At 28.6% G+C, this 12197-nt stretch overlaps 6 protein-coding genes across 7 annotated transcripts; 4 read left to right on the top strand and 2 right to left on the bottom strand.

Annotated features, from left to right (window-relative positions):
• The first annotated feature begins 66 nt into the window (after window positions 1-66).
• On the top strand, window positions 67-1423 carry LOC122521787 (myb-like protein I). Its single transcript, XM_043642530.1, has 3 exons — window positions 67-72; window positions 160-309; window positions 386-1423. The coding sequence occupies exons 1-3, from the start codon at window positions 67-69 to the stop codon at window positions 1421-1423; spliced, it is 1194 nt and encodes a 397-aa protein (XP_043498465.1).
• A 51-nt stretch (window positions 1424-1474) lies between these two features.
• Window positions 1475-3648, bottom strand: LOC122517836 (ribosome-releasing factor 2, mitochondrial; the record flags this gene model as incomplete). The annotated part of the gene is given in 2 exon segments (XM_043636435.1): window positions 1475-3240; window positions 3321-3648. Coding segments are annotated over 2 exon segments (1911 nt in total), but the record flags the coding sequence as incomplete, so codon positions are not given.
• A 202-nt stretch (window positions 3649-3850) lies between these two features.
• On the bottom strand, window positions 3851-4741 carry LOC122516927 (28S ribosomal protein S18a, mitochondrial). Its single transcript, XM_043635169.1, has 4 exons — window positions 4599-4741; window positions 4341-4474; window positions 4121-4244; window positions 3851-4042 (listed from the first exon to the last, which is right to left on the bottom strand). Exons 1-4 carry the CDS (start codon window positions 4699-4701, stop codon window positions 3927-3929), a joined length of 477 nt encoding a protein of 158 aa, XP_043491104.1. The 5' UTR covers window positions 4702-4741; the 3' UTR covers window positions 3851-3926.
• Window positions 4742-4797: 56 nt separating this feature from the next.
• On the top strand, window positions 4798-6564 carry LOC122516921 (zinc finger protein-like 1). Its single transcript, XM_043635155.1, has 3 exons — window positions 4798-5195; window positions 5349-5654; window positions 5733-6564. Exons 1-3 carry the CDS (start codon window positions 5094-5096, stop codon window positions 6294-6296), a joined length of 972 nt encoding a protein of 323 aa, XP_043491090.1. The 5' UTR covers window positions 4798-5093; the 3' UTR covers window positions 6297-6564.
• A 115-nt stretch (window positions 6565-6679) lies between these two features.
• On the top strand, window positions 6680-10664 carry LOC122517847 (retinol dehydrogenase 7). 2 transcript variants are annotated; one of them, XM_043636446.1, is made up of 8 exons: window positions 6680-7421; window positions 7726-7745; window positions 7822-8005; window positions 8073-8354; window positions 8707-9012; window positions 9146-9377; window positions 9810-10016; window positions 10567-10644. In XM_043636446.1, exons 3-8 carry the CDS (start codon window positions 7873-7875, stop codon window positions 10574-10576), a joined length of 1170 nt encoding a protein of 389 aa, XP_043492381.1. In that variant the 5' UTR covers window positions 6680-7421; window positions 7726-7745; window positions 7822-7872; the 3' UTR covers window positions 10577-10644. The 2 variants fall into 2 exon arrangements, with proteins under 2 accessions (XP_043492381.1, XP_043492387.1); XM_043636452.1 differs by having other exon boundaries at window positions 7726-8005; window positions 9810-9982; window positions 10567-10664.
• LOC122517863 (NPC intracellular cholesterol transporter 2 homolog a-like) lies at window positions 10596-11784 on the top strand. Its single transcript, XM_043636463.1, has 3 exons — window positions 10596-10677; window positions 10792-10959; window positions 11083-11784. The coding sequence occupies exons 1-3, from the start codon at window positions 10659-10661 to the stop codon at window positions 11346-11348; spliced, it is 453 nt and encodes a 150-aa protein (XP_043492398.1). The 5' UTR covers window positions 10596-10658; the 3' UTR covers window positions 11349-11784.
• Window positions 11785-12197: the final 413 nt, after the last annotated feature.

The following is a 12197-nucleotide window of genomic DNA, read 5'->3' as shown; positions in this document are numbered from 1 at the left end:
ATTGGCATAAACGTCAATCACAGACAGGATGCATTCGCAAGATTTTAGATACCGATTTACTTGACAATGTACGTTATGTTTAATATTTATTTAAATAATTTAAAAAAAAAAACAAGATTTTATTAATAATATAAAACATATAAAAAACTTTTTATACAGGTTATAGAAATTCAGGACATTCAACAATTAAATATTTCAAAAACATCTATTTCTTGTCCATCTGATATAACTAAACTTCTAAACATTGAATTACCTGTTCTCGTAATAATATTAAAACATTTTGGAGCCGACTGTCGTTTTCAAATTCAGGTTTAATTTAAAAAAAAAATATAATAAATAACAAAAAATTTCTAAATATAATTAAATAAAATTTAATTAATTCCAGGTTATCGATACGAACAAATTGCGTCATCATTTTCAATTTTATACCGGTGATATTGATAAAATTCGAAACGTCAAGGACCCAGTTATTTGTAGGGCTAAAATTCAATTGCAACCCGGTTGGAATAAAATAGAATTAAATTTAAAAACTTTAACGGAAACTGCTTTTAAATGTCATTATGTTGCAACGCAGAGATTGGAAATCTGTGCGAATTGCCGATTACGTAGAATATATTTTCTAGATAGACATTATAAAGATTCTGAAATTTCATCCGATTTATATCAAGGTTTTCTTGATTTGTACATGTTGAAATGGGGTATTCATCAAATAGATAACGCGGCGCAGACTACTAATTTAAAACAGAAAAAATCAAATCTTAAGAATAATAATTATAAAGTAAAGCAAAGCATTTTAAACACGAATAACAATGCCAATTCCGATGAGATATATTGCAATAACAAAATAAATCATTTGTTAATGCAGACTCAATCCAACAACTGTTCCAAGTTAATAAATAATATAAGAATGAAATCGAATAGTTTGATAGATGAATTTTTTAAGAGACAAAATCCAAGTTCACAATCTATCGAAAATTTCAAAGATCGAACAATAATAAAATCATACGTTGTACCGACGTTTATTAAAAAGTTACAAAAAAAAGGAAACAAATGGGATGACATTAATTTATCGAATTGGAATAATATTATGGAGGAAACCAAAGATAAATCTAGTCTTCCTTTATCTTCAGACACGCAGAAAAACCATAACGAAACATTTGATAATCTCATGGAGCAACAAAAAGATATTTTTAAAAATAATAATATGGAAGAAAAATGGACCTACAGATATCTTTGCGAAGGGAAGCATTATTTAAAAACAAACGATGCGATGGAAAGCAATACGTCGGATGTACAAAATATTTTAAATCGATACAACTCTAATTTCTTATATCCAATATCGCATAGAATGGACAATAATCTAGCAAAAACGGCTGATATTCAAAGAAGAATAAGAAAAAATAGAACTATAAAATCTCATTAAATTTCTATAACTAGAATTTTTAAATAAATAAATACAATTATTCAAACTCACTCGTTTGATACATTGTGAAACTGCAGCCGCGACAATAGTGTCCGATGTACCCTTCCGCGTTTCTAACCAATGTAGTTTAACTCCTGTATCTATAACAGGAGAGCTTAATTTTGGACCATTCATTAGAGAAAGTTTAATACTTTTTTTAATGGCGATCATCATCTTTGGTGGTATATCATCAATATTAGAAGCAGATTCTTTTGTATGATCTAATTGTAAAATTTCTTTTCCCTTATAGTTTGGTATTAACGACATAGTTATGTTAACACTATGAAAAGTTTTTCCTATTTTGTATTCAGAAGAAAAAGTGTCTTTGACTGATTTTGTTATTGCTTCTTTGTAAGCTATTTGCAAGGGACCTAGATCGGCATCGATTTTATATTCTGTTCTAATTCTTTCTTTAATAATATCAATATGCAATTCTCCCATTCCAGCCAATACAGTTTGACCAGTATCTTCATCTTGTTTTACTCTTAAACTAGGATCTTCTCTTTCAAGTTCTTGCAATGCAACTTCTAAAGGTAACTGCTTCGACAAAGACGGTGGTTCTATAGAACAAAAGAAGACAGGATCTGGTATTGTAGTACCAGAAGTAAAAACATCCACTTTTCTTCCAGATGATGACTCAATAGATTTTTTCATATTTTTTTTCGCTTGCTGCGCTACTGAAGCGCTAGTAGTTATCAAATCACCAGTAACAGTAGTTTGTAATCCAGTAACAGCTGCAATATTACCATTATTAATTTCATTAATTTCTTCGTAATCGTCTGCACAGGCAAGATATAAACGACTACTTTGTTCTACCTTTTCTTTTCTAACATTATATATTTTATCGCCTTTCTTCATGGTACCGGTATAAACTCTGAAAAAAGTTATGGCTCCTCTTTGTTTATCGTGTACGATTTTAAATACACGTGCAGATAAATTATTTTTGAAACAACGATATTCGTTTCCAGACTCATCTGGAAATGGCAAATATAATATGACACTATCCATTAAAGGTTGTACACCAATATTTTTGTAAGAACTACCAATAAGAACAGGTACACCTTTTCTCGATAATGTAATTCTCCTTAAAGATTCACATATCGCTTGATCTGTTATTTTATCGAGTGATTCTTCTTCTATAATCACATCTGCTAATTTGTCGTCTAAATTAGATAATTTATCTATCAATATTTCACGTTTCTTGTTTGCCATATCCCATAAATCTTTGTCTTCGTTCTGTGTTAATTTTTTTCTTAGGAAATCAAGTCCTTGACTTTTTTTATTAAATATTATTTTTTCTAAACTTATGATGTCTATTAGACCTTCCAAAACGTCTCCTTTTTTTATAGGATATTGTATCGGTAATGCATTGGCATCTAATTTCAATTCTATAGATTTTAAACATTCTTCAAGATTTGCATCCAGTCGATCCATTTTATTGACATAAATAATTTTAGGTATTTCATATTTATCTGCTTGTCGACAAACTGTTAACGTCTGAGCTTCTACACCAGCTGATCCGTCAAGTATAACAACAGCACCATCCATAACACATAATGCTTGTTCTACTTCCATAGTAAAATCTATGTGTCCAGGTGTGTCGATTAAATTAAAGCGATGATTTTTCCAATTAAATGTAACTGCAGCGGAAGTTATCGTTATACCACGTTGACGCTCCTGTTCCATATAATCTGTCACTGTATTTCCATGATGTACTTCTCCCATATTTTTAATAAGTCCGGAATAAAATAACATTCTCTCAGTCGTTGTTGTTTTGCCTATAATAAAATAAAATACATGTGTTTTATTTGTTATTTAAAGTGTCAAGTAAATAATAGGATATAAAAATAATATTAACCTGCATCAATATGGGCCAAAATTCCAATATTACGTATTTTTTTAACATCATGTTTTTTTGAATTTTCATTCAAACACTTTGTACTATGTAAATATTGTTTACGAAGCTTACACCATGTAATTTTCATTAATTTTCGTTGTAACATGACGTTGGAGATTCAAACCTATAACAATCAGTATCATAAATAATAATACAGCTATACAAATAAATATTTAATTTATAATTGTTTATTTATCAAAATTTTATCATCGTTTTTTTAATTCTTTATACTTGTTTCGTTTTTTTAGGTTATTTTCATAATGCAACTGAAGAACGTTCGTGATGCACTCTATCGTAAAAAAAGTGAAATAATTTTGTGTAAATGCATGAATGCATCTATGTATAATAATAATTATTCACAATCAGTAAATTTTAATTATACACAAGTGTAAAAACTATTTATTTTATTAAATGTTAATTGATACTTTCTAGTATCAATTATTATATGAAAAAAAAGGTTGCATCAGGGTTTGGAGAAGTTAAAAGATAAATTTAGATAGTTGATATTTTTGTATACATTTTAGATTAAAACAATTACATGTCATGTTGTACCTATTATATTAACAATTATAGATACCTACGTTTAATAGTTGACTCATCAAAATATGTGTTAAACTTTCTCCATTTATGTCTTCTTTTAGGATCTTTTTTACTATTTTCTGGAGCTAAATTAGACATTAAACCTGCAAAGTATCAAAATTACGATTACTTCAATTATTCTAATTCAAATCTAAGTTCTTCATTAAAAATATTTTAATTACCAGCTTTCTGTGCCATAGCGACCATAACAGATACTCTTTTTTGTTGTACACCGCATAAACCAGTGATCCTTCGAGGTAACATACAACCATCAGACCTGACAAATTGACTTAATATAAGAACATCCTAAAAGAAATTCATTTCCATTATTATATACTGGCAAGATAAGGTACATAATTAATGGGAAATAAATTAATGATAACAAATAATTATTTAATTTACAGTATGTTTGACGTTGAGATTGTGAGAACATAATGGACAAGCTCCATTTTTAGTTTTCATTAATAAATGGGCATTTTTCTGAGGGTGTATAGCAGCTTCAATAATTAAATTATTTCCTTCTTTCTTTTCAATTACTAAAGCAGAAAATGTTGGTATTAGAAACGGTAACAATAAATCGTATAGGTTATGGCAATATAAATAAAATAAATTAATTAATTGTTAGATAAAATATTTTTATAAATAAATTATTCAACATACTTTCTTTGATACGTGTTGTAGCAGATAATGATATTGCTCTATTATAATCTGGAATAATAAAAGATTTTTTAATTTGCGATACAAGACGACCGAGCGTGGCCATTTTGAAAAACTGCACACGATACTTTCTGAAATTTTATAATTAAAATAAACGATATATTAACGTTATAGGAAAACTTACTTTGTTTTTTAATTAATGTACACAATATAAAATAAATAATATAAAAATAAAAGAAAAATTTTTTTTTAAATTTGATAAATCGATAAAAGGGTTCCTATTGGTCGATTGTATTCTATCGATATACGAAATGTCAGACGACGTGGCCAATAAAACATGGTGGCTTTCTTAAATAATACAGAACAAGTTGTCGTGTGATTCATAGATGTCATACGATAAATAAGTATTAAAAATAATTTATTATTGTTTTCATTAAAGTTGATCTGAAACCGAACAATATTTAAAACGAAATTGTGATCATATTATTTTAATGCAAGATGGGCTTGTGTAAGTGTCCGAAACGAGTAGTAACAACTCAGTTTTGTTTTGAACATCGTGTCAATGTTTGCGAACATTGCATGGTTACTAATCACCCAAAGGTATGTTAATTAAAAATAATATTTTTACAGAATAGTATTTATACAGAATTTTAATAAACATATTTATTAAAGACAAATTTGTATAGGTTAGATTAACAAAATTTGATTATGTGTAAATAAATTAATTGAATGACGCATAATTACCTTTTACAGTGTATAGTACAATCATATCTTTTATGGCTTCATGATCACGACTACAGTCCAGTTTGTATACTATGTTCTGGAAATTTAAGCGATGGAGATTGCGTACGATTAACTTGTTATCATATGTATCATTGGGCATGTCTCGACAGATTTGCTAGAGAATTACCAGCGACAACAGCACCAGCCGGTTATACCTGTCCGTCTTGCAAAGCATGCATTTTTCCACAACCAAAATTAGTATCTCCGGTAGCAGATGTTTTAAGAGAAAAATTGGCAGGTGTTAATTGGGCACGAGCTGGTCTCGGCTTACCATTGGTAAATTCTCTATATACTTGGATGAATAACATATTCTTATCAATATATTTAATCAATTTTATTATTCAATTTATATAGCTCAGTGAGGACAGAGAACAAAAACCAGAACCAGAACATGTTACATCAGCTTTGGAAACGTATTCCTATCACAATCATATCATGACAACTTCTGCACCAACTGTAGCTACACCCCGTACTAGTAGTAATGTTAGTTCAGTCAATTCTAATATTAATAATGATCACTTAATGAATCAAAAAGTTGGTCCACCTTATTCTATAGTAAATATCGAAACATCAATGTCTCTGACCAATCAAATGTCTAAAAAAGTATGTGAAGCTTATGATGATCCTAAAGACATGACCTTTGATCATGATGAAAATAAATATCAAAGAAAGTCAGCTATCGAGTGGTTTTTAAGGTGGTGGAAATTAATTTCAAGGCAACCTGTAAGACGAAGGGGTCCGACTAGTGGTTTCATGCAAAAAAGATATCTCTTCATTACTTTTGCCGGTTTAGCAATGTTCTGTATCATTCTCATCCTTCTTTCTTCATTAGGAAGAATGTCTACGGATAGAGATCCAAGCTACAGCGTGTTAGGTCATCCACATGTTAAAGTTGAAGAAGATAAATTTGGTATGTAATGTGTTAAGAGAGAAACAACGAACAAGATATAAATCATATTACGAATAATAAAAACTATTTGAAAATATATAACAATAAAGTTAGAGAGAGAGAATGCGAAGAGAAAGAAAGAGATATAAATATACATATATAAAAGTGTAATAAGAAAATAAGAAGTGAATATTAATATGCCCAAAAAGAAATGTGCCAGTGTATGGAAATTGTGTACAGTATAGTCTTAGCTTTACCATTTGTTAATTTAAGTATAATTTATGTTATATGATTAAATTGTGTATTTGATTTAATTCCAACATAATTGTATTAAATTTATAAAATATCAAATGATCACATGTAAATACAATTAATGCTTTATATCATTATATTAGTATATTACGCAATTAAAAATATCGTTATATATATATTGTTTAAAGAAAAAAGACATTATCATACCAGGAAAATAGAGAGAGAAAGAGATTTTACATGGTTTTAGCCTCATTGCAAGTTAAATCTTATTTAAATATATTCGAGTAAAAAAACCTATGTAAGAGATCACGTTTATTAACATACCATGAATAATACATAGAATGGTACGGATGTTTGTAAATCCAAGTTATTGTTGCAAAGTTTCGTCCAAAAGTGTCTCTATCAGAGAATATCGATTTATTATAATCTTTTATTTTTATTTTCAACAATTTATTTCGATCGAATCAAAAATAAAAAAACAAAATGATAAATTAACAAATTAATAATATATGATGTATATTTAAATACGAAGAAACAAATAACAAACTATATTTCTACTGACCGAGCGAAGTATCATTTGAATTCAAAATTAGCGCGTAATGCGTTGTTTCATCATGGTGGACGACGCGTCCCTTCGTTCGTCGTAACTCTCGTATGTATTTATTTAGAAGAAAAAAAAAAATAAATAAATACGAGAATAAGGGAGTAGAGTAGGGATAACCGACTTTAAAACTTTACATTTAACTTGATATGATGTATCGTACAAGAAACCCCGACGACGAAAGACAACCAAACGATTTTATTACAATCGTTCTTCTTTTTATTCGGAGATCAAGAAAATTTGTCTTTACGCGCATGCGTAAACGATCGATCGATGCTGTACCGTTATAAAAGATATTAAGGTATGATTGGCATTTATATTATAAAATTAATAAATTATTAATTTTATTTTATTTCATTTTTTTTTTCTTATTATTCGACAATAACGAATTTTCGTGTAATTTATTGAGAAGATTTTTCTTAAAGTAGTTTATTTCCATTCGAAGTATAACCATTTTCTAGTTTGTTTTCTTTCAATGTTGTAAGACAAACAACTCGTCTAATTTTCTATATCGTATTTATATTATTCTATTTTGTAGTTAATTATTATTTATTATTTAATATTATATAATATTCTAAGATTTATATAAAAATATTTCTTTTCAGAATCCATCAGAACCGATTCTGTAAGAAAAATTATTATATAAAAAGAATTAGTAAAACCGAAGAAGAGAGGAAGAGGAAGTCTCTCTTGTTTTTTAGTTCCGGAAGTTGTTAATTTTGAACAACACGTAAACACGCGGGAAATTGAAAATGGGTTTGTTAACGTGGATACGGAGACATTCAACGGCGTTGACCCTCGATGTCAGTGGTGTGACTGGCATTTTGTATTCCTGGCGTACCTCGAATAAATATCTAGCTGTTTTGGTTTCATTGTATTATTTGGGTAAGCTTTGTGTGTATGTTCATTGTGTGCTTCGAGTTTTAATTAACTTTGAATTCTTTATCAACAGGTACTAGAACTTTACACTTATATTATAACTCACGGAACAAAATTGAACGAGATCAAGCTATAGTAATTACCGGTTGTGATTCGGGGCTTGGATACAGCTTAGCATTTCATTGCCAAACTCTTGGAGCTGTCGTAATAGCTGGTGTTCTCGATGAGAATGGTCTCGGTGCAACATCATTAAAGGAAAATGGCATCATCGTATTTCCTCTCGATATTACCGATGAAAGCAGTATTATACATTTTTATAATTTCCTAAACACCTTTCTCTACCAAAAGGATTTAAGTAAATTTCATTTTTATTCTTTCTTGAATTTTATTTCCATTTAAACACGAGTTCGTTAACATAATCTGCTTTGAAAACAAAAATCATTATCTCAAAACCCCATTGTGATAGTGGATTAAGTAAAAAACATTAGAAACAATTAATTTCATTATTTATTTAACGTTAAAATTATTTGGGTCGTACCAAGTGCACGATAAAATAAATTTTCTTTAATTTTCATTTGATAATACATTGAATTAAAATACCCAATCTGATACGCTTGTTAACGAATGTGTTTAACGTATGTTATTTTATTTATTACGTTTATGTTAGAAAGCAATTAAATAAATATGAGTTTATTCTTTCGTTGTAGCTTTGAAAGCACTTGTAAATAACGCAGGTGTTATGGTGTTCGGTGAATTTGAATGGCAAACTAAGAATCAGTTGAGACAACAATTAGAGGTGAATCTTATTGGGACGATGAATATCACGCATAAATGTATGCCATTAATAAGAAAAGATTTAAGTAGGATTATCGTTATTTCGAGTCATTGTGGTTACGAACCTTTGCCAGGAGTAGCAATTTACAGTGCAACAAAGGCTGGTATTAATGCTTGGGCAACATCTATTAGGGTTGAACTCAAAAAGTATGGCATCGATATTGTCATTTTTGTTCCTGGTTTGTTATTACATTTTTTATTAACAGAAAGATAAGATTTTTTGTGTATTTCAATCGCATGACAATAGTTTCCAGGTTGATTTTATTGTTGTTGTGCAATTTGTATATATTTATTGTCTTTTTTATTTTTAAGGATCGTTCACGCAAGAGAGTAATATTTTATCCGAACAATCGAATAATTTCGATGCAATGAAAGAAACTATGTCGATAGAAGCTGCTGATTTTTACGGCGATTATTTCAACAGATACGCGAAATATTTCGAACCGTTGTCAATTAAAGATGGACCGAAAAAGATAAAGAATCTACAGATTTATGAACAATTTACCGGAGCTTTATTAGATTGTTTTCCTTCAACCATTTATAAGTGAGTCAGATCGTCATCGTTTTCTTCTTTCTCTTCTTCTTCTTTTTGAAGGATAAAAATCTTATTTTTCTAATCATTTTAGTAGACGATCGCAACTTAGCGATATTTATATAAAAAAAAGACCTTTGATCCGCTAGAATTATTTTTTGATAATATACTATTCTATTTCACGATTAGTATTGTTTAGATATTAGAATTATAGAAAGAATAATCGAAAGAGATTGTAAATTAATTACAAAGTATCTAGTTCATTGAATCTTCAGACATCTTTTTAATCGGCGATAAAGATAAAAAAATTTTTTCACTTTGTGATCGACGATCTTAATCTTTTACACTTACAATTAGATATCTTTAGTTACATCTTTTTTTTTTTTCTTTAAAATCGTCGATTTCAATTAACGAATTAATTATATTATTCTTTTATTTTTGCAGATGCGAACCATGGAGATATTTTTTTTATTATACGTTATTTAAAATTACCCCCAATTACTTGCGCGATCGTTTGACAGAATATTTCGTACAATTACCGCGTTGGAATGAACGGAAGATTATCGGCGATCAAATTAAATTACGGAAAGAGACGTTCCAGGGAATTAACTTTAATGGTTATAAATCATTCAAGATAAAAATTCGAAATTTGTAAGATAAGGAAATGTCCCTTTCTTTTTATTGGTTATTTTCTTTTTTCATTTTTGTTTAATTTATTCGAATAAGTTGTTCAATTTTCATTCTTTTAAGTTTAATATATAATATATATATATGTGTATATATATATATATATAAATATATACCCTTACCAAATATAAAACTAATATAAAACTAATATAAATATATATATATATATATATAATTATTTCGACCGATCGAATTTTGTTTAAATAAAATTTATATATATACTTCATACATTTTTGTATTATTTTTTTTTTTAGCGTGACTGTTTAGTTCAACAGTTAATTTTTTTTTTCTTTTTAAGTATATCATTATTGGTACTATAATCAAGAAAGAACAATTAACTACACGTTTTAGTTACGTAAACAATTTCTTTAGCCAATATGGATCATAGATTCATCCTCGTGAATCTATTTGATAAAATGTTACTTATGTCAATAAAAATGCTCACAGCTGGTCAAGCACAGGTGTGCATTTCGAGTGTTTGAAACGAACAAAAGCTTATCTTTTTTGTAAACAGGTGTGTTTGATTAGATATTAGGCTGCAATAAATACTCCATTGGAGTAAGCATTGTGATCAGTCAACGAAAAATCTCCACTGAATTCATCAAAATGGCTCTTCTCGCTTATGGTAAATCTTATATTAGTTTGTTTCTAATTTGTTTAATTGTTAGATTAAATTAAACTTTATATCTGCATTTGTAACATTGAATGAATTGCAATATAATTTATCGTCATTGTACAGTTTATGTTTTGGCTGCATTCTGCATTGCCTCATCAATACAAACCGAATATACCAAATGTGCAAGTGGAGAACCAGAACCATTGGCCTTAAGAATTGAAGGGTGCGATAAATTACCTTGCCCATTGGTCAGAGGTACTAATTTAAAAGCACAATGGGACTTTGCAGTCGGTAAGTATCGATAACAATCATAATCAATGAATTTTATAATTGTTGAACAATGGAAACAATGTTTAATCGTGCAATTATATTATTGAAATATTTTTCTTTTATCATATATCAATAATATTACAGCTTCTTATGCCACAAAATTGACACCACGAGTTAGAGTAACCGTATTTGGTGTTACTACCGATTACGATTACCCACATAAAGATGCATGCAAGGATTTAGTCAACGGCGAATGTCCTTTGGAAAAGGGAGAAGAAGTCACGTATTCTTTGTCAATGCCTATCTTGAAAGCATATCCAGCTCTCTCTTTGAATATCGAATTTGCTTTGGTTGATGAGAACAAAAATGCTCACGTTTGCTTCGCAATTAATGGAAAAGTTGTTAATTAAATAATAATATCAAGGATCACACATTTCGAGACATATATTGACTATATTATTAATTATTATTATTATTAATATTATTATTATTATTATTGTTATAAGCTAAAACGATCGAAATAGCTAATATAGATATACGTATTAGATTCTAATCGATTCGGAAATGAGAAATAGTTGTGTAATTTAATCGTCGAAATTCATCAAGGATGGACGCATCTGTGGACGATGATATCAGAGAGAATGCAAGAGTGTATATATATACATATACATACATGTGTGTTACGGATCGATTCAGCAGAGACAGCTAGGAGAAAAGCACTGGAGATAAAGTTTTTGATTTCTCCATTTTAAATGAGATTGTCATTTACCATCTAAGATAATCCTGTTGTAATTCTGATACGTATTACAGTATAATATATTCTATAAACCATTTTTTTAAATTGAATTTAATGTTATCATTATATATTCCTTATCCATATCATGTTTCATTGTTGGTTTTCAACAATTAATCCTGTTAGAATCCAAACTAAACGATAATGATACCGCCAATAATAAATAATTTCTAATTTTATTTTAATCACTTTTTATCTTTTTTATTGATATTTTACTTTTCTATTATTGGTAACATAATAATTATTATTTCTTTTGTACAAAACTAATACCATCGGGATATATTAAACAATAATGAATACCACCAATAATTAGATTAAACAATATATTTTATGTCACATTATGATATGTTGACACAAAAAAAAAGAACAAAAAAGAAATGAATTAGAATTATGACAAAGTAAAAAAGAGACATAAATAAGAGTAAGCTTAAAGGAACACGTTTATGTATTATGCTTAAATATATAT

The sequence above is a fragment of the Polistes fuscatus genome, unplaced genomic scaffold (assembly GCF_010416935.1).
Source record: "Polistes fuscatus isolate 324 unplaced genomic scaffold, CU_Pfus_HIC Scaffold1, whole genome shotgun sequence".
NCBI classification, from domain to species: Eukaryota; Metazoa; Arthropoda; class Insecta; order Hymenoptera; family Vespidae; genus Polistes; species Polistes fuscatus.
Note: the sequence above shows the minus strand (reverse complement) of the source record. Positions and strands in the feature narration are given on the sequence as shown.

Excerpts from the sequence above, each read along its gene's own strand:
- LOC122516921 (XM_043635155.1), top strand. The coding sequence starts at position 5,094 with ATGGGCTTGTGTAAGTGTCCGAAACGAGTAGTAACAACTCAGTTTTGT. Across the intron at positions 5,196-5,348 it reads TGGTTACTAATCACCCAAAG|TGTATAGTACAATCATATCT; the intron begins GTATGTTAATTA and ends TACCTTTTACAG. Across the intron at positions 5,655-5,732 it reads CTGGTCTCGGCTTACCATTG|CTCAGTGAGGACAGAGAACA; the intron begins GTAAATTCTCTA and ends CAATTTATATAG.
- LOC122517863 (XM_043636463.1), top strand. Across the intron at positions 10,960-11,082 it reads ACAATGGGACTTTGCAGTCG|CTTCTTATGCCACAAAATTG; the intron begins GTAAGTATCGAT and ends ATAATATTACAG.
- LOC122521787 (XM_043642530.1), top strand. Across the intron at positions 310-385 it reads ACTGTCGTTTTCAAATTCAG|GTTATCGATACGAACAAATT; the intron begins GTTTAATTTAAA and ends AATTAATTCCAG.
- LOC122517847 (XM_043636446.1), top strand. The coding sequence starts at position 7,873 with ATGGGTTTGTTAACGTGGATACGGAGACATTCAACGGCGTTGACCCTC. Across the intron at positions 9,013-9,145 it reads TATTGTCATTTTTGTTCCTG|GATCGTTCACGCAAGAGAGT; the intron begins GTTTGTTATTAC and ends TTTATTTTTAAG. Across the intron at positions 9,378-9,809 it reads TTTCCTTCAACCATTTATAA|ATGCGAACCATGGAGATATT; the intron begins GTGAGTCAGATC and ends TTATTTTTGCAG.
- LOC122516927 (XM_043635169.1), bottom strand. The coding sequence starts at position 4,701 with ATGGCCACGCTCGGTCGTCTTGTATCGCAAATTAAAAAATCTTTTATT. Across the intron at positions 4,475-4,598 it reads TACAACACGTATCAAAGAAA|TAATTGAAAAGAAAGAAGGA; the intron begins GTATGTTGAATA and ends TTTCTGCTTTAG. Across the intron at positions 4,245-4,340 it reads ATCTCAACGTCAAACATACT|GATGTTCTTATATTAAGTCA; the intron begins GTAAATTAAATA and ends AATTTCTTTTAG.